Below are 22069 nucleotides of genomic sequence, written 5' to 3' on the forward strand. Positions count from 1 at the left end.
AATCGGGTGGTGAATCGTCACGCGAAATCATAAGGGCAGTCAAATCATATATACAGAATTGTTCTATATACTTTGTTTCTATATACTTTTTTTGCGATCTTGTATTAAATATGTCAAGATCATTTTATGAAACTCGGAAATACTTTTCGGTATTTCGATATATACAATTGAAAAATCATAGATTCTTTCTCTCTCTCTCTCTCTCTCTCTCTTTCTGCCGTCAAAAGGAGTCAGAAGGCGGAGTCGAGAGGGAGAAGAAGATGGCCGCGATGGGGCTGTCGACTTATACGAATAACTCGAGGTTGGCACGGTCACGTCGCGGCCCTCGACTCCATGTTCTCTTCGTTCAAACTATGTTTTCTCTTTCTCTCGTTTTTCCCTCCCGTCTGTCTGTCCGTCCCATCTTCGACACGCCACGGCCAATTTCTGTCCTGCCGCATTTATCTCTCTTTGTCAATTGCAAGGAAGCATCTCTGGAAGCGAATTCGCGCTTTTCGAAAGAGACACGCGTGTGGAATCACGCATGGCGCGAGGCACACGTGTAAAGGGTGCTGCTACCCAAAATCGGATTCCCTCGTGGATGGAGGGCGGGATAGCCAGATCAACGATACGGTCAACGATCGAGCGTGACTCCGATAACTTTGCCACGCGCTCGCGTTCGTATCGCGGTGAGACGTGTCGCGTAATTCCGACCGAAATACCGCGGACAGCTCCTTAATTAAGTCTTACCCTCTGCCAAAGGCACGGGTGCGCGACACGCCGTGCCAAGACCAATCCATTTTCTTTCGGATAGAGATCGGACTTTCAGGAAGCGAACACAGTGATAGGAAAATTTAGACCCTCCATTAGTAGTTAGTTCTTCACGGATGTATAACGCGTGGATCTGTATGTTTAAAGTTATTCTCGGAGTACGCGCTTTACGCGCCCAACATCCGCTTAGAAAATGCGCACGCATCGAGTATTACGTACAAAGTTGTTAACGCCTTACGAAAGCGGATTATCTTTAGGTAGTTGTTAAACACGTTGTTACGACGTGCGCAACATTTATATCGCGTTAAATGTCTGCGTGTAAATTGTACAATAGGAGAGAGAGAGGAGAGAGCACACTCGTCGCCTCGAGACTCGGGTTTTGCTCGAAATACCGGCGCGCAAACTTCTTAATTAACGTCCTTCACCTGTTGCCAAGCACACAATGCACTCCTTGAGACCACGCCATAAATTACGCACTAGCGAAAAAGCTTTTATTCGCCTTACTGTGTATACGAAAATATTTTAAACGTTATTTATTAAATGAAATATATGAAAATCCACGCAAAATATAATTCGTAGTTCTTAAATTTCAAATTTCATATGTTATAAACTTAAGATGGGGTGCACAATAAAAACGCGGTACGTTCGAAGAAAATTTATTGCAGAAAAAATATACGTCGCAAGGAATGTGTATGACATATAAAATTATTATATATTTAGAAAAATATAATAAAATGTCGGTATCTTTATTTGTATATGTGTTTGCGAAAAGTTTTCGCGACGCTTTTTTTAAAGCTACGCTCTGTAAAAGATATACGGGGCGCAGCGATGGCTTATCGCTAATGCGGACGAAGTGTAAAAGGGTTAAATGATGTAAGTATGTACCGTGGCAGCGTCTGCGGAATTATATTGCGGCGCGGTGTCTTCGCGGAGATGAAAAATGACGTCTGTGTGTTACGTACGGCGAGTGAGATACGACGCGGCCGGCTAAAGCGGGCTAAAAGGGGACTAAGCTTAAGCTAAGACCATTCGGTAGTGCATCCCTCGACTGCAATGCAGAGCATTGAATCTCCCGAGACATCGTCGCGGTCGGACTGGGATAAAATATTGCATTGTATTACGGTGTCATTTCTTTTTTTAAGATCGCGCTCGCGGTCTGCATTCTCGATTTAATGTATCGGACATTCCCGATAAAGCTGCTCACCTTCGCAGTCCTATCTATGGATAAGGAAAGAAACTGTTCGGAATTATAATGCAATCTCGACATCGATGCGATCGGTTTTTCGAACATCGACAAATGTAATTCGTATACATATAGACGTCGGCGGCACGATGAAACATTTAAATGCAAAATTATGCACGAGCTGATACGAGCCGCAATTGGCTTAGAAGTAAAAGACGTTGGGTATAAATATATAACCCATGTCTCTCCTGATCTCCGAGACGATTTATTATTCGTCTATTTGTCGAATGCTGAATCTGTCTCTCGTGTGCTTCACATACATACGAAGCGTGTCTTGTGTGGAAAATGATTAAATTTATAAGACAATTGTTGTACCGGGCACAAGCGAGAATTTAAGTTTTCGCGATGCAAGAAGTGGACGATTCCAAATTTATCGAAGGCTTTGTAGGTATACAAATGATATATACGGCTGTATATGTACATGACCGTGATATCTCGAATTATTTTTGGATCGCAACTATATATATACGCCAGCTCGTCGTTGAATTTTTGACCGACATTTGCGTCCGAGTTATTCGCGCGATTTATTCATCGGAGTCGACCGGATAAATATTATATGTTTTTATTAACTATAATTTGTTTAGCTGCCATAGCCGAGAAGTTAATGGACATATTACTTGATAATTTGGAAGATAAAATATGTTTGATAATAATTGAGCCAATTTCAGAGGTTTAAGTTTATTTTTTTTTTTTTAATCGAAATAGTTTTTATTAAAATCAGCATCGTGAAAAGATGTCAGACTTTCCTTGAAGTCGGAAAATTATCATAAGTTGGTTTTTTTTTACGTTTAAATATGTAATTGATACAACGATTTTTTTTTGACAAAATAAAAAAATTAGTTGATTAAAATGATTACGTGCATCGCTGTGTCATGTTAGTATATTATCTGATGCGCTTTCGATGCGGACTCTCTCTCCGATACGATAGGTCGTGGCGATCGCGTAGCATCTGGTATCATCGAGGAGTCGTCGTTATTTTTACGTGGGAACTTTGTTCTTCCTTGATCTTATCCGAATGAGAACGTGTCGCGCGAACGGCGAAACTACGGTGTCGAAGAAACGGACGAGTTTCATTTCAAAGAAAGCACGTGTCGGCAACGAGTCCCTGAGGAGGGTCGTAAAGTTTGTCGATAATGAAACGTCGAAACGCTAAACACATACTCGTTCACGATGCCCGACTTTCGGCTGCGAAACTCGATTACTCTTTGATGTACGATATTAACGGTCTCGTTAGTAGTAATAAGGGGCCGTGCACGGCCTCGTAAAAACGTGTCGCGTGATAAACGATTAAGTGGGCGAAAGAAAACAGACGCGCCTGTGCATGTGAGACGTTCTTTATTGGTTTTTTATTTGTGTTATCTCTAAATGAATTCGCAAGCAACCCTATCGTTTAAATGTTCGCCTTTCCATTACGATGACATTTTAATGTTAGGCGGAGGGGAAGAGTGTTTCCCGGCAAAAATATTGTGTCGATGTCTCGATAAAAAAATATCACGATACAGAATTTCGACTTTTTCATTTCGCCGTTGAAAGAATGAAGTGGCGACAAAAAAGATATACTGTGGCAATAACTTACATTACAACTACGAGAATCAGCGTTATATGCCGCAAACAAAATTTATTATTGCTTTCCTCGCGAGATCCTGTGTTTAAAAAAAATTTTACTAACGATCAGAATGGTTCTGTTCGCTCTGACATTTCATCTGGATATATATTATTAAGTCGTATTAATAAAAAATAATTTGACACTGATCGGTATGAGAGATGCGTAACGGTGGAATTGTAATACAATTAATTAATTTTATTATAAATATTTTAAAAGTATTTTATAAAATAAAATCTAGAAATTTATACACATATATACATTATTTTACTTAATGATATAAAATGGATCACTATCGTGTAGCATTTTTTTTTTATAAATGACAAATAATAAATTAAATAAATTATAAAGTGCTCACCTCATGGCTGCTCCGAGGGTCTTCTTTTCCTCTCTTGTCCATTTTTGTTGCTTTTTTGTGCCACTCACACAACACTCGCGAAAATACGGTTAATTACGATCGGGCGGCACTTTGAACGGCACTTCCGTACGCGAATTTTATTATATTTCCATGAAAGAATAACACGGAAACTACATGGTGAAAATTTTACAGTACAAATTATATGAGAAATATAGTCTTTTTTACAACATTTATTGTAAAGCTGGAATATAATGACATTAAAATATTTATTATTATAAAAATTGTAAATTATGCATTTGTCCATGCATCAAAATATTGTAATAATTATCATACTTCTTTGTAAAATATACGTATATAATATGATAAACTGAATATAAAAATATAAAAATATTTTGTTGTGATAACAGATATATCACGAGAAATACCTGCTTTGATAATAGTTGTCGTGTCGGCTATTTTTACGAGTCGTTAATCTCGAGAGTTAATAAATCGCGCTGATTATCTCTAGTTTAGAGAATAATCGCATTTAATATATCTGCTAACATTTGTCACGTATTTTACAAGAGATAATATGAGAGATTGTATTTTACGTGAGAGATAGTGTGACGACACATAGATGAAAATCGCTGCTTGTTTTTGTGACAAATAGTACTTTGTTTACATTGCCTTGTTATTATCCGCGAGACTCTAGCGAAAAAATATCGACGCGAATCTTTCTCTACATATATCGTCATTGATTTCTTTTTTATGTAAGTATCTATATAGACAGCACAATTTAATATTATATATGTGTACATATGATACGTCCACGTCTCGCTTAATTAACGTGTTAAGCTTTTTTCATCTGTGTAAATTCGACGGAATCTTGTTTTAAAACGTGTCACAGGGATTGCAAAATTTTTTGGAGGGAATATTTTTTCTCTGTTTGTCGTCTATTCAAAATTGGTCTATCGAAATTCCAAAATTGGAAAGTGCTAATTTCATAGAGATTTTATTTTAAATTAAAATATGCCAGATGATAATATATTCGCTTTTTGGAATGTACAACAGTATCCGCGAGCGGAACTTTTTGGATAAATTGGCAAGTTTTTCGGATTGTAAATAAAACATTTCGTCCAAAAAATATAAAGTGGACTATTTGCTATCGCGCGGCATTTTTCGTCGTATACGGAGTGGAACGTTTACTACCACGCGGAATTTTCGCTGCACTTGCCAATTTCGTGCTGTATGAATGAGTTTTGCCAAAATATGGACTTTGCTCTCAAAAATATTCTTCCTTATCTTTATAGAGAGATATCTATACTCGATCACATTATTAGATTTTATAATTAGATTGATTTACGAAATACCGAATATAAATTTATTTGATAGTGCACGAGGAATCTCATCAAAGAGATGCTTCCTCTTTAAAATTGAAATGCCATTTTTTTTATCAAATTTAAAATTGACACATTTACTGTGCTAATTAAAATATTGAATAAATATGAAAAAGTACTTTCTTTAATGATATTCGTTGCAGTCGTAATAATTTGTTTAATTAAATTTTATATTCTGTTATATTAATTTTTTAATGAATATAGTCGGTTCAAAATGTATGCGCGACTGGTAACGCTTTGTGCACCAGCACCACGTCACCGTGAATGAATGCATCCCGTTGATCATATTTTTTTTGTTAACGCGGTAAAAAGGGAAGTTCTCGGTATAGGTCGACAAATTTACACTACGTCAGCGCCATGGCCGTTAAAATGCATCATCCCGGTCATCGGTTTATCGACAAAAATCGAGCGTGCTAGTAGCCATTGTTGCATTATAATCGGCGTATTCGCTTCAGCATCACCGACACTTGACTCTTTATCCGTTTAAGCATTTTCTGCGTCATAAAATTCTTTGTATCATAATTGATTTATGTAAATTAAAATCGATAATATATTTACTCGTGATATTGAAATTTATTTAATTAATTGTTAATATTAATATCACGTGGTTTAGATTAGTTTAGAATATCGTTCACATCGAATATAATGAAGTTCTTCAAAGCACAAGAGTTAGCCGATGTTACTCAGCTGCAGTTGCGAAACTAAACACAGACTTCATCTCACGGCTTCGTTCCATTTTCGTAAAATGGCAAAGTAGCATAAGGTTAGTTCGAGGCGAAGTTTATCCGCGTCGCAGGTTCATCAGGAGAGAAAACGTGTCTCCGGCAATAAAGATCGATATGCTTCATCTTTCTCGCTACGCTTAATTTCGCAAGATGAATTCAACACCTCTTTAACGGTTGAGTCTCTTGCGTATAATATTACAGTAATCAAACACGCACGCGTTCTTACTCGACCGACAAAATTTCGGATATTTAGGGCATCGATCATAATTTCGGGCCTCTACCTCTTATTTAACGGCGCCGTATGAAAATGCACTGGCGAAATTTCGGTTGCATAACTGATTACAGAATGGAATCGATTCCCTTACCATCAGTGATTATGTAAAGTTGCCAGTTATTGGGAAATACAGTTGTATAGTAAAATGATCTTTATAATCATTACGCGCGCGTAATGATTATAAAGATCTCATAAGCAATCATCGTGATTTTCGAGTAATCTTAATCATCTTGCAACTTATACATACATATTATATACCAATCTAATTATCTTCGTCGAAGCATTCGCTTTCGACATTCTCTCCGCTCGAGCGAGCACGTTCTCGCGCGATTCAAAAGCAAGCTCATTGAACTCCATAACGACATCACTCCCGTCGCGAAATTCCGAAAAGTTCTCCGAGACTCGGTCCAAATACGCGCGCCTTCGCTTTTATGCGGAGGCGAATGCCGGAGCGGCGTACAGTGCATTCCTGCTCGAAAGATCGTAGTACCGCTGCACGAATTTCATAGTAGCCATTATATTGGTCTCTTTTTCTATACGTGTACGTGTATTTACGTGTGTGTGTGTGTGTGTGTGTGTGTGTACGAACGTGCTTATAAATTATTCGCCGAGTCGGCCGAGTCTCGCGCGACGATATTCTCTTATACCGCGAATGACAAACCGACGACAGGTGCTTTTAAACAACCAGCCCGTCTTGCGCGAAGTCACTTATCTCGCTCGCCAAAAACTCTTGTCATTTCTTGCGCGGCGCGATATTTCTCTGAATCCCCCCCCCATTCTTAACACAAATTACTTCTTCGGCTTTTCGAGGGAACCTCGTCACGACCGTGTTATTTATCAGCGTGTCGAGAGACACAAAGGTATTTGTGCTTTCGGGATTTTTATGTTTCGGCAACATGTTTTCGTTGTTTTATCGCGCGACGGAAGAAAGCGGAAGAGATCGCAATAACCGATCGAAATAATCGATGTAGCGTCGACGATGATGCGGACCGCGGTCGTTTTTCTTCCGGAACCGCAACGCGAAATCCGAGGCGCCGCGAGGCTTGTTTTTATCCGCTACGACGTACAAACATCAACGAGGGTAAATAGCTCGAGGCGCGGCTCTCTTTGTCCACCTACGCGAGTTATAGCGCCAAGCGGAGAAGATACGCGACTGTAATTCACCCTGAGCCTCTGAGAGACGAGATTGCCGGTTGGAGAACCACCCGCCGGTCGTCTATTTCGGTTTAGGAAGAAAAGGTTGCAGAGAGGGAAAGGGGAAAGCAGAGACTGGAAAAGTATATACTTTGGCAAAATTACACTCTGCATGCCACGTTCCACGAAACTTGCATCAACGACAATGATTTTTAATCAAATCTGCGCTTTTTTTTCGCGATTTTTGACGTTGAATTAATGACGCGATTTTTCGCAATATTTTCGTTAAAAAAAGCTACAAAAGATATTATGATTATAAATAAAAAAAAAAATTATATTAGATTTTTAAAAGATTTTGAAAAAAGAAGATATAGTTAATATTATTATTTATCGAAAAAAATAAAAAATTTTATATCATGTGTGATTTATCAAACTTCCGTTTGATCGAGTTGACCTGGAGATTCTTTTTATATCTTCATGCTAGTCAACGCGTATGCAGGATACATCGTTGCGAGATTATGAAGTGACAGTAATTTGACAGTTAACGTTTGTTTCTCGCATAAGTGGATTACAATTTGCATATTCACGTTACGTACAGGCAACTCAATCGAGTAAGCTGTAAAGTGCTCGTGGCTCGACTGGTAGAACTATAATATCACGATCTAAAAAAAAAAAGGCATAAACGTGCCTTGTGGCAATGTATTATAATCATTATAAATTAATTAAGTTATAAATTAATATCGAGAACAAAACTAATATTAATTCGTTCATTTAATCGTCCGGTAATAATTAAAAATCATTTATCTCCAATTGGATAATACTCTTGTATGTATTAAGCCATAGATTCATATCTCTTTTCATTTACATATTCGTAGATATAACTAAAATATATATTTATCGATTTGAATGAATGGGTACTAAATGCCCGTAAAGTGGGACAAGGAAAGATTTTTAATCAAGCACGCGATCCTACGTGCGGTTTGTGCGTGTTCTTTCGTTCGTATCGAGATACGGCTACGTTAACGTGTGTTACGCAAAAGTCGGCCCCTATGTCAACGATCCATCGCGTGTCGCATATAAAAGTACGTTTACACAGACTGTAACCTGACGAAAAGACACTAGCTCCGTGATTGAGAATTTCAGTTCGCGTTTCAGTGAAACAATTCTTTTGTTTTTTTTTTTTTTTGTTTGGATGCGTACGTCGCATGCTGAAAGAACATGCATTTCACTAAATAACCGCGAAATATGTTCACGACGATAATACACTTTACGATAATGCACGCCGGTTTCTCGACTTTTATCTACAAGCGAGGACTTTTTAAAGTTTCCGGGTCGAGAATCCAGAATCGAAGATGTAGCTTTTGCGACACTGGACGGTTCTTTTTCCCGATTTAATCTTTTTGCCTGAAGAAACTTACTTGTACGTAACTTCCGAAACTTTCTCGCGAGAATAAATGAAGACAGCCTTTCGAAAATTCAAATCTACGTGATATCGATCGAGAAAATATCAAAAAAATTAGATGTGAACGCAAAAGAGATCTGATAGAAAGTATTTCTTTTTCTTTTTTCTAATATATATCTCGCGGAACTTACGGAAACTAAAATATTGACTCATGCAGTTGCTTCAGCTAATATTTCGTTAGATCCATTTTATCGATTCGGATGCGCGTGGAAATGCGAACTTTATTGCAACATGAATGGAAAAAGTTTTGCCCGCGAGTTCGTCGCTGTGTCCCTTCGGTGTTCCTAGGCAGAACTTCGATTAGATTAATACGGTGTCGGAGGTCGTGCAATGGATTCTTTCCTCTATCAAGTTTTCAGTTGTTTTTCTCGTTCCTTTTGCTACTCCGTTAAGTTGAATAACAATGTTTGAACTCTTGTAAGATCGCGAGACGAAGCATCCTTTCAGATCTTGATCATAATTAAAACGGACTTGGATTATGCAAGAATAACTGGTTGTTTTTCTCGGTACAGTTCACTTTTATTTGCGTCTCTCGACCGTTTCTACGCGCGCAGCTTTCATGCCTCTGTGACATCGAGCAATTAGCAGGATCGTTATTCGATGGCTCAGGAATTTCCACGATGTTTCGATTCCTCCAAAGTGACGAAATCATCATTACCAAGCTGTCACAGCCGCCTCAGCGTATTAATATTAATATTCGACGGTCGCTTCTGCGCATGGCTAATCGCTTGTCAATATTTACTTCGACATATTACACACATCTCGTGCATCTTATTCGCCGATGGCTGCGTAGATCGCGAAAGAGAAACGATCGCTTATACAGACATTATTTTGCGTATCGAGATATATTTGTCTTTCGTAATACAAGGTAAAAATCACAAATACTGAAAATTGAATGAAAGAAAATGATATTTCGGGATGAACGAGCGCGTCGATTATATTTTACAAAAGTCACTTCTTATTTTACAAGAGTGTTTTTATATAGAATTGCGCGCGTCGAGCCTGAAATAGAAAAGTCTGCGTGTGTTTACTATTGATTTCCCATCTTTTCACAGACGTATTCCGCATATATTTCAATGTCATGGAAATGGAATAGCCGACGTCACTCCGCGCGCGCTTGAAAGTGAATGCGAGGGTAACATGGCGTGTTTGCACGCCAGATATTTGTCTTTCTATCTCCTTCCGCGCGGAACAACATTGGCTGCATCAATTCCATTTCAGATACTTCGACTAACGCCACCCCCTCATCTCTTTTCTGATATCGGATTAAATTACATATTGAAAGGAACGTCCACTCGGTCTTCGTCGATTTACGAAACGATGTGTTTGGAGTGTACATAATTTGTAAAGTAATATTGATAAATAAATGATAAAATCGAGCCGACGAGGGTACCATTACGACGGACACGAGCCGTCTCCGAGATTGAAGTTAGATGGGGTCAGTTTTCCTGAGGGATAGAAGGGGGGCGGGGGTATACATCCAACTTTGGGACAGCTAATTAAACTGCACTTAATTATAATTCCACCGGATGTACATGCATTGTGGATACGAGTATCGGCTCGGGCATCGGGCGCCGTAAATTTAGTTTCTAATTAAAATGTTATGCTGATATAATATCTTGGATGATAAGGCTAATTTAATATCCTCTTCTTGTTTTCGAAACGCGAACCTATTTGTTGTTTTTTTTTTTTTTATCTTTGCGTCTGACACTGATTCCAAGAAGTATAAATCATATTTAACGATTATTTTATTGCTAGGTTTCTATATCTTCGTCATTAATTATTTCAACATCATTGTCTTGACATTTGGTTCTTGGCGTTTTCCATTTAATTATCAAAAATAAATTCCATCGGCTTACGTCGAGCGTGTTTCTATTTCATTACTGTTCATCTCTATATAATATCTTTGGTTTCGCATTGACATCCGGCTCTCTCTCGGTTCAGGTCTAAATTAATCGCGAATTGAATGTCCGTTATATCTCTGACGTAGACACGCGTCAAGCGCTTCTGTTCGGCGGTCCGGCAAGATTGCTCCGAAATCAGGATACCAACGGACCGGATGATTCGGATTCAGCATAAGTTACCGCCCGATGGATATCCCTTAATTCTCGAGCCAACGTTCGTCGCGACGCGTTTCCTGACATCAAAGCTTGATCCTGTGACATCCATGCGCCATCAATTCTGAAATGAGATTACAAAGCAAAGTTGCTAGATCTTGTTTGGAATATCTCTCTTGCTGCATTTGTCTATCAAAATTCGGCACTTAATCTTCTCATGTCAGTTTTCAATTTTTATTGCGAATATAATAAAAAATTTTATATATTATATATTTAAGTATATGGGGACAGTTTCAAAATAACTTTTGTGCAACGATTAGAGAACGATATTTATTATGCGGTGAGTAGAACGCAATTGTATGACTTGAATTTTCTCTCTCTATTTTTCGAGATATATTTTACATATTAATTGCACCATTTATATGTGCTATAATGAAAAACTAGGACAGAGAAGAATAAATACTTTTTAATTAATTAGCAAGTAACTATTTTTTCTTTATCGTAAAAATAACATATAAATGAACTAAATATAAAAGGAGAATGATGCTGAAGAAAAGCTCTTTATTTATCTTCTTTATCGATGCTATGATAATAAAGTAGATTAAAATTGAAATAAAAAATTATGTATTTTATATATCTTTTTATTATAGTAAATAATATAATATAAAAAAATAATACAGTATATTTTTTACATTAGAGTTTAGATAATTATTTGCAGAAACTTACGCCTCTTCTCACAAATAACTTTAATTTTTATACATAGTATGAAATATACATCCCTATAAGCTATATTCATTTTGAATTAAACGAGAGTTGTTTTTGATTCTGGCAAAGATACGGCACTTTAAAATATGATTTTCATCTAATTTAAAAACTTACTGTTGCGAGCTCGCAATATATTTTTCGTACGAAGCAAGGTCAAGGACATGCATTGTTCCCTACTGTCCACGTGAAACGAAATTCAATCTCGTTTTATATAGAAAACAGGCAGAATCGATGTATATAAATGATGGATCTCTAGAAATTTGACGCAAAACGCATTAGCGTGTTTTATTCTTAAAGTTCAAGCTGTGCATAAATTGATCTTTAATCATGTAGTCACGTACTAATGTGTATAAACACAAACAATGTAAACGAAGTAGGAAAGCATAAACGATAAACGTTTCCAATGAAAAATAACTAAACGATCCAGCTTTATCATGTATAAAATAATTAATATAATAAAGTAGTAAAATAATTTTAAAATGTTGCAGAAAATATCTTCAAAAGAAAATATCCTCAGATACGATTCTCGTCTCTATATAAAGTGCGTATGAAAGCTAAAGAAGCCTGTATATACATATATATATGAAAAATAAAATAATCCACGAGGTTTAAGTCTTTGCGAACAATTATATATACATTCGAAAAAGAAAGAAATATCGATATATAAGATTTTCCTTCTTATCTTATCGTTCGTCGTAGCTCATGACGTACGTTGCCGAGCGGGAATGGGTGGGAGACGCCGTAGATGGTGGGTGACGTGGTGGGGGGAGCCGACGCGCGCGGCCATGTGCTCGCGTCCGTAGACTCCCTTGATCAGTCGACGCCGCGCGCTTGTATCGAGTACGTCTTGTCGAGAGTTGTCTCTTCGCGTTTAGCGAATCGAACGTGTTGTATCGGCGATACGAGCGCATACGCACATAAATACGCGTGTACATACGCACATAGGGTGCGTGACATTCGGCGTGTCACGATACGCGGCCAAGAGAGGCGGCAGCAATCTTAATGCACTTTCTCTAAGCGCACGCGCTCGCCATGACGAATTCAATCGCGCGTAATCGTTTCTCGCATCCTTCGCGCGTGTGACGTGTCTCTTTATCGCGAGGGTTAAGGAGCGTACTTTTCGAGAGAAAATCAGTTGATACCGAAGTTTATCTCGATAGCGGATACGGAGGCTTGGAAAATGTCGAGGTGATCCCCTTTTTCCTCTCGCTCTGCCCTCCTCTGACGCTTCGAGGAAAAGAGAAATACAATCGTTACGCGAGTTCGATTCTTTTCCGGTCTTCGTTTTTCCGATCGTCTCGTATAAATCGCGAGGTGGAATCGCACGCTGGATCGTGATCCTCGATCGACCTGTGCGTCGCCGATCGCGATTGATAGCCGCCAACCAGGATGCATCACACGGCGCCTTGGTATCTGCCCTGGGGCTTGAAGTTGGTGCCGCTGCCGATACCGCCGGGACATCCCGCCTCCGGCATCCCGAATCCCGCCGGTCTGCACTTACTGGCACCCTTGCCTGGAATTTATGCACCGGAACCACGTAAGGTAAGCCCCCGCGATCCTCATATCTCATATCGGGGCTACTTCGGAATTTCGTTCCATTGAATTTGACGTTTCTCCCTTACGGGACTTTACGTGCGTATATACGTACGCGTCTCTCGTGAGATAGGAAATGTTATGTATGATGGAAGTGATATTGAAAGAGAGAATTACCGCGCAATGTTGGCGCGCAAAGAATCGAGTTAACTAGGCAATACGGAAGTTGGAAATTAGTTTCGGGCCCCTCAAGCGCGAGGCAAGATGCAAGTTCGAATGAGATACATCGTGTTTTTGCATTCAAGCTGCGAAGTTTTAATTTTACTTCGAGTCTCCGAGGTGTTCTTCAAACTTGGTTTGAAGCGCGTTCGTTTCTGTTCATTATCGAACTGCAAACGAGTTCGTGCTCCTCGCAAAGGAGTTCTTCGTTCATCGAAAACCGACCGAGTCGCGATAATTGAAAAGTTACAAACGTTGTTTCGCGGTATCGGAACACTATTTTTTTCCCCTTCGCGAAATTACTCGCGCAAAGCGATAGAGCAAAACTTTATTCCTCAATGAAACACGTATATTCCCCCCTTCCTCGAGATGGGGGCACGACTTATTTTTATCCGATGATACCGCGAACGATCTATACATCTATGTCGGAATAGAGATCGTTTATGTGCGATGATCGTTGATGGAACGATTTACAGGCAATTGCACCAAGTGTTATGCGCGGTGACGTGAGTAGCAAGACGATGCGTTGCGTTCTTGCTTCTTCGTGAATCATACTGTTCGACGATCGAGACGTTGTCTTTTTTTTTTTTAATCAAAGCAAGGAAACTATAAATAAGGTGACAAGTAGCCTTGATTTAAACGACAAATGTTACGTATTTGATCCGTAAGTTAAAAGTTTCGCACGTGGTCGTTTCATCTAATCTAAATAATTTTGCTGTGTTATGTCATAATAAATTAAATTTTTTTTTACATTTTTAATCGTAATATTCAATAAAATGCTGTTTAAATTGCGTTAAAAAAAAGAAGCTTTGCCAATATTAGACTCGCCAGACATTTTTAGACATTTTATATAATATATTTATACGATTTATCTTTGTGCGATTATTTTGACATTATCGGGAGAGACTGCGTATATAATGGCTATTATATGAGATCTCTTATAAATACATAACTAGATCATACATATTTCAATACATATTTCAATACATAATTAGATCTGTTATTGTGCCAAATTCGATCCAGTTATCTTGTCTGTCCCTAGCGCGCTTCTATTCTAGGTAAAATCTAAATAATCTGCGCGTAATAATACGAGGGCGAATGCATCTAAAATAACAGAATGCTGGTCGCGTGTATTAGGATTAGCATGACAAATATTCATACACGATGATACATATGCGTCGGCGATAAGTCAGCAACAACCCTTTGCCAGATCTTCGTTGTTCGAATTTATTCGCGATAAGCGTCGGGATTCGAGGAAAAGAGAGACGTTGAATTTTGCGCTGCGTCGTGAATTATGAATCGATATTTGGGGGGAGCAAAAATTGGCCTGATATCGATGATAAGCGAGGCGAGTCAATTTGTACGCTTCCATTAAGTTGTATGATAAATGAATGTTCTTTCTTTCTCTCTCTTCTATCGCTTTATTTATTTAGCGAAATTAGCCCTTTCCCCTCCTTTCGAACAAGAGAATGAAGTTCTAAGCTCTATCTATAATAAGAGACACGAAACTTTCGCCGAACACACACTTTACCAAAGTCGATATAGCTATACGTAAATCTCTTCCCACATGTTCGACGCGTACTAATAGCCGCTTAATGTCATCGCGCTTAAAACATGCATTATTGGTGATCTTGAGGGGAGCGGAGAATCTTTTTTTCTTCGGATCGAAACCGGTTTCCGTATATCATTGCTCGGAAAATTTACTTTGATTTACAAGTTAAGATTTTCCTGCAATCTTGGCTCTTAAGAGAAACGTCTTATTTATGACTTTTCATATCGCGCCATATCGTTAACGTGGGTTAAATAAAGACGTCGCAACGTCCCGATCAAGATAATTAAATTACCGGGGGAAAAGGTGAAACCTTCTTCCTGTTCTCTCTCTCTCTTTTTCGTGTCTTTATTTCTTCTCTCTCCGGACGAGCCGCTTAGGAGAACCGGCGCTCTCTTAGAAGGAAATTTATCGAGCAACGAGCAAGAGTACCGTCGTCGTCGTACACTTCGACACGGTAAACGTTTTCCCGAGTGCATATCTATAATTTGACGAGCACTTTGCCATCACTTGGCCGTATTCGCATTTGCGGCGGAGACGCGTTTTCCGAAGCACAAACGTGCTCCGCTCCTCCTGCCCATTCGCGGCATTATCGTAATTCGTGAGATATAAAGTTATCGGGGAGCGAGAAAATAAGTCGCCGCGCGACGCACAATAACGTTTGAACGAACGAACGAAGGCCGGAGTTTATTTCACGGAGACTTTTAAGGTCGAACTTGGTGTAATTACGATGAAATAAATTTTCGTCGAGGGAGAGGTAAACGTTGTAACATTGTCGAACGGAAAAACCGGGGGCGGTTCCGATACGTATCTCTATTCCGCACGTATCGCGCTCGAGTTTTCCAAGATCTATCGCGCGAAAAACGCTTTTCCGCCTTTCGAGATACGTGGATCGGCGTAGTCGAGATAAAGCATGCAGACGAAACGGTCGCCAGACGTGTCGTTACGTCGAGCAAATATATGCACCTTGGACGCCAAGTCGCATGCACATTTGCGAGAAAACTCAGAGACCTTCATACACGCGGACACACACACACGCAAATGATGCACTTTACGAGCAAACAGGTGCGCCGCGTCTTCGACCGATCCAGAGATTCGTTTGCCTTCTATCCCCTTCTCGAGATCTAAGCTCGATCAATCGTATTAATTCGATACGTCATGAACGCTTTCGGGGCATCTCGTCGAATTTTTTTCTAAAAGTAATATAAAAGTCGACGAATAACACGATGTGGCGTTAAACATTATCGAGGCGTCTCTTGTTTCGATATTTCATTATTCATATTTTTTCTCTGATGATTTTGATTTTATGACATTTCTTCTTCGTCCGTTAGATTTCATATCAGATTCAATTTTCGACATGTCCGCGATCGACACATTAGCTTCGCTTGTCCGGGTAATATCGTGGCATCGCGAAAGTCGGACGACAGTCGATCATTATGCTTCAATGATTTTTAGCACGCCGAGCGAAGCCGTAATTGAAATATTTGATTTCCATCGATTTGCTCCCGCGAATTTTGAAAGAATATCGGCGAATATTTTATTTATTTACGACCGCGCTGTATCTTGATTGTAATCGAGGAACAAATACGGGGATTTACGCGTTTTACGGCTCGACACATCTTCTGTGTAATTCGAATCGTGGCGAATGAAAATTGTTACGATGTGCGCATCCGGTTGATTTATAATTTGTGTAAATGTTTTCTCGTCGTTATTACGCGCTGACAATACTGTGTTCGATACTTCTCGCATTAAATAACAGGCATCAAATTGTTATATTTACAATCATCCGATCGAAGTTACGTAAGTGTCTATTAGTTTCTATAGAGAATGTTTCGGAAAGCATGTACACAGCAGACGTGCAAGCTCTTTGTTCTCGGAGGAAGTTTAAAAAGAGTTACACTCCTTCTCTCGAAGAAGTTTTAATATCAAGTCGTTCTCATAACTTCCGTATCTTCAACGCGCGCTGGACACTCTGATTATTAAGTCTCTCTCTCTCTCTCTCTCTCTCTCTCTCTCTCTCTCTCTCTCTCTCTCTCGCTTGCCCGCGCGGATTAAAGTTTTCTTAAGATAGATATTAAATCTTAGAAAATGTTTCCATTAAATGTCCAGTAAAGCTGAGAAATTTGCGAGAGCTCTTTCAATTGTCGAGTTTTAAATGATTCAGTTAATTAAGCGCCCCATCAAATCCTCGTAGAATAAATAAATTTGGATGCAGATGTAATTCGAGCGACCATTTTCTTAAATTTAAATTTAAATAAACGAATATATGTATACGCACGCTGGTAATTTCACGAGCAACAATACATATTTACAGGCGTTAAATCTCGATAGTCGTGTCGCCGCGTTTGCGTAACGGAGAATCTGTCAATTTGATCTTTCGTCGTATTAAACGACGAATTCGCAGCGGCCATATATATATATATATATATATATATATATATATATATATATATATACGCGGCACACATATCCGCGCCATTAATTCGCAATCTATTTATTTACCGCGATATCGCGCGCCGCACGTATAAACGTGGCAGCGTTTGATCCTCTCGCGCCTATATGCATAACAATGCCGCGCTCGCTGCCGGCCCGGCTCCGGCTCTCGCGAGATAAATGCGCTTCTTCTCCGCGCGGCGAGCCGCCGCGCCGCACCGGGGTGCGGAGCTGCGGTTATTCCGGGCGCTCAATTATCTCCGCACAATGAGCCGATCGCGACACAGACTCCGCGTTCCGTGTTTCGTGAATTCGGATCGGCTAAATTTAATTCGCAGCGAGATTTAATGAAATTTAATTTTATAAGTACGAGAGTGTAAAAAAAAGTTCTTTTTTTTTTTTAATTTTTTTTTTCTGTTTGCGAACATCCAGAAATCTCCCTGTCGGATAATTTAAAACGGCGAAATTTTATCTTTAGGAAAATTTGACAAATTTCACCGAGATACTTGGATGAGTTTCTTTATAAGAGAAGTCTAAGAAGTGTTTAATATGTAATGTATTAGTACACTGTCTACTTTTTACATGAGGATATAATAATTTTTTTTTTTACATTATATCCTCATATAAAAAAATAGACACATGTAGTATATTTTTAAGTGTTTTAAAAAATTTTTTTTTATATAAAGAAATTCTTGCAAGTATTTTGGTATACATTTTATTAAATTTTCCTAAAAATGAAATTTAGCTAGTTCAAATCATCAGACAAAGAGATTTCTGATATCGCAAATAGCTCGGGAAGTACGTCGGTTTCTCTCTATTTTTCGTGAACATCGAACGAGGAATGAATGTAACAGGGATAAAGGGGGGGAGGGAGGAAATGGATAGAGAGCGAGGAAATGATGGGCGCGCGAGAGAAAGACCGGGAGCGAAGCCTTACGTAATATATAGACCTCCGCGTAGTTGACGGATGACAAGAGCGTCTTCTGCGCTGCCAGAACAACCGAGGTTGAATCTTTCTATGTGTGTACGTACGTATTTATATAGCGAGAGAAAAGAGTATGGACGGCCTCGTTCGACGAAGCGGCTAGCTTCGACAACGGCGTCGGAATTAGAGAACGGCGGCGGCATAATATCGATGCTCGAAGAGATGCCGATGATGATTGATTGACCGGAGAATATCGATCTCGTCTCGTATCTATTCTCTCTCAGATATAAATCAAGTTTCGCGTCGATCTCCGCGTTCCATCTTTCCTGAAAAATGCAGCATTTCGCAATCGCGCGAAATACCGACAAATTCTATCGATACTTATAAATGGCTAGAATGTTTCTCTCACGGAGAATAGCGATATTTACTATCGCTGCAGTCGCGATACTAAATCGTTTTCGCCGGGATATCCTCGTTCTCTCTCGTGAGAGCGAGCGGATTTTCTGAGGATGGAGATTGATGTGGATCGTGCGTGCGTGCGTTTATGTATTGTATGTGTGTAGATCAAGGAACGGGGGCCGCGTGTCGAGAACCGGTGAAAGTGCTCGATGTTGTAATAACGCACGAGTCCGTTGTAATATCTGCCTGCTGCTGCAACAGTGTGCACATGTGCGAGATTGCACGCTCGGGATCCTTAAGCGACGGTGTCGCTAACGATGTCGTTTTTATCGAGTTGGCTGAGGTTGACGGCGGTGCCTTCTTGTAGTATCAATCACCCTTATCGTGTCCTCGCATGATTGATAATCCCGGGAAGGAAATTGTAACATGCGTGGGACAACGAGTGACACGAGTAAGGTAAAAGCGACAGGTGTCGATTTCGCGAAAGGATAAAAGAATAATAAAAGATTACACGTATATTTGGCACTCGGTTCTCTTTTTCCTACAATGAGACTGTCGGCGATCGATGATACAAAAAAATTCTCGTCTCGAGCGAAATCGCTCCCGTTCTCGGCTGTAGCACGAAAAGGGAATTGTCCGCGCGAGGCACGTGCTCGCACGTTAAACACGCGGATAGATCGCACGAACCTGCACGTACTTCGGTCCCTAAGCGTCTCGACGGTAGCTCACGACGGCTGGGACCGATGGTTTTCAGTCGCCTAGCTATTTTATTGAGAAAACGTAGAGATCGCTTCGCTTCGTCTCGGATGTTCCGCGAACTTTGATCACTAGCGAAGCGGAGAGAGGAGAGAGGAGAGCCCATCAAGATGAAATTCATAGCTCTTCTGTTCTGCCATTTTTGTTGACCGGTGATATGAAAGGTCGTGGTAAAGCGTTTGATTTCTCTTTATTATTTCGACGATGATTATTGTAGATTGATTAATCTAATTGCATATGCGGAACTAAAAAATTAATATTATCTTTTTTAATCGAATTTCTTATCAAGAAAGTAACGTATGGTCTTGCGAAGTTTTTATATGAGATTGAAAATAATTTACTTGGTTCACTTTATTCTGAATTAAATTAAAATATATCCTTTAATGTGATTCTGCGTCTCAAAGTATCTCACGGAATATCTATATTCTCGCAATATTCAATTTGTCATTAGCACAAAAGTGGAAAATTAGAATGGCGGCATAATGCGATTTGAGCAGGTTGAAAATTGATCGAGTAAAATTTAAAGGCTACCGAGAGAGTTCGCTTTCTTTGCGTCGAGTAATTACGTAATGGTATATGAAGAAAGGACACGTCCGCACCAATGGAAAAAGCGCGGTTGTCTTTCGCGTGCGATTCTTCGACCGTTGCAATGAACCCGCCCCCCCTCGTCGTACGTAAAGACTGGTTTCGCTGACAAAAAATAGCGAATTGTTCTGAAGAGTGTACTTTGACAATTCACGATTTTTCATTCGACACGTGTACCTACATACGTGTGTATACATACACGGTATAAAAAGATGTTCTTCTTCTTGTTCTACTTTTACGTGGATTTCTGCCTTGACGGAACGCAGCGGCGCGGCTTCGTAAAAGATATGAATAAAAATATAAACAGGCTACATTGAGGAAATAGGTAAAAGCTCTCTTTATGGTAAATAAAAGTCAAAGTATAAACTCAACGGTCGTCCCAAGGGGCGCGCAAATCTCCGAAGGCGACCCTGGCTGCATGTCTGTACGCACGTGCACACGTATATGTCTGCAATACGGCTGCACTGCCATTAACCAAATGAAATTTTAGATATATTATATCTATATACACGGTATATTGGTTGACTCTCTCTCTCTCTCTCTCTCTCGTTCTTACTGGGTGCAGCCTTGCTATGCCGGAATATTATATACGTAGTATATGTGCATGCCTGCGCGCGCGGTGCATTAAGTGCATCATAACGGATATAAATGAACCAATAATTGAAATACCGGCGGATGATTACTGAAGGGGAGTGTTAAATTACATAAAGTGCATAAAATTCTGTATGGTAAGCTGATAAGTTTTACAATATTTTAAACTGACGCTATTTTCAAATCAGAATATCTCGTTGTTGATAAAAATTGTTTAAAAAATTGATGATTGTGTCAGCAAATTATTACCGAATTAACGTAAAGAGTAAGTGCTATGATAATTTACTTTGCATAATATTTACTGTGCAAGTGACGATTTTTCCTTTGTTTTGTAACCGTAAAATATTTATTTTCGTAAACTGAGACTTGCTTTTTGTACACATATGTACACTTAGCGATATATGCACAAAAGTATGCAGTCGCGTCTTACAGGCAATTTCAAAGGATAACGACAGGCTGTTCTCGTCGCGTATTCTTTCGGTTTTGCCTTTCCTCGCGAATTTTAATCTACAATCTTGTTTGCTGGCAACAGCCTTTAACGCACGTGGCTGCTCATTTTTGTGTTGTTTTGCGCGAATCTTGCTGCCGATGTGCTCGCACGTCTTTTTTATCCGCGACAGCCGAGCTTTGATCAAATATTTACTGCCAGGATCGCCTTTATTTTGTTGTCTCTCTCACGCGTTAACCCCTTCCCGCTCCTCCATATAGTTTCACCATTTTTATCAATTTATGCCGCGTTGCAGATGAGCGTTTCCGATCTTTGCCATATAAATCATAAAAATAATTACGCGGCGAGAAGTCGCGATGTGCGAGAAGTTAATCCTCGCGTCACGCGAGCGGAACATCGGCGGAAATTCCAACGGGATACGCGGCAGGAGATTATCGATTTTTTCCTCCCTCAACCCCCGCATTAACCATTTATAAAGCGCCGGTAAATGCGAGTTCTCGCTGCGAGGTTTTCTTAATATCCGCGTGTCACACGGAATCCTCTATCAATGACACCCGCGCCGGCCGCTTTCGGAACATTAGCCGGAATTACTCCCACGACGAGAGAGAAAAATATACAGACCGCATATGCGGCAAACGTGCGTTTCTCGCAATAAACTCGTGGCACAAAAAAAAATATCACGCAATTGTGCAGAAATTCTTTTCGCAGAAAATATGTTATCTGTAACTGGGAATGATATAGGATGTAACATGGGACTGTCGCGACTCTCGATAATCGTTGTGAGAAAAAAGAACTTGCTACGACATCTGTTTGTTAAAGGGATATTAGATGTTCTGTAAATAATACGTGAGGTACGATTTTTTTCTAAACTATTGTATCGATCT

General features: G+C 39.6%; 1 protein-coding gene across 6 annotated transcripts in view; it reads left to right on the forward strand.

Moving 5' to 3' along the window:
* LOC126852423 (pseudouridylate synthase RPUSD2-like) overlaps positions 1-22069 on the forward strand; it is a 113280-nt gene that overhangs the window by 22024 nt on the left and 69187 nt on the right. Inside the window, exon 1 of one of the 6 annotated variants that reach the window (XM_050597232.1) lies at positions 12569-13289. The exons of 4 other annotated variants lie outside the window; for them this stretch is intronic. In XM_050597232.1, the coding sequence (XP_050453189.1) occupies positions 13137-13289 (153 nt within the window). In that variant the 5' untranslated portion in view covers positions 12569-13136. Of the gene's footprint in view, positions 1-12568; positions 13290-18433; positions 18506-22069 lie in introns of those variants that run through there. One more of the 6 variants, XM_050597233.1, reaches the window with a different exon arrangement.

This window comes from Cataglyphis hispanica, chromosome 10 (assembly GCF_021464435.1).
Source record: "Cataglyphis hispanica isolate Lineage 1 chromosome 10, ULB_Chis1_1.0, whole genome shotgun sequence".
NCBI classification, from domain to species: Eukaryota; Metazoa; Arthropoda; class Insecta; order Hymenoptera; family Formicidae; genus Cataglyphis; species Cataglyphis hispanica.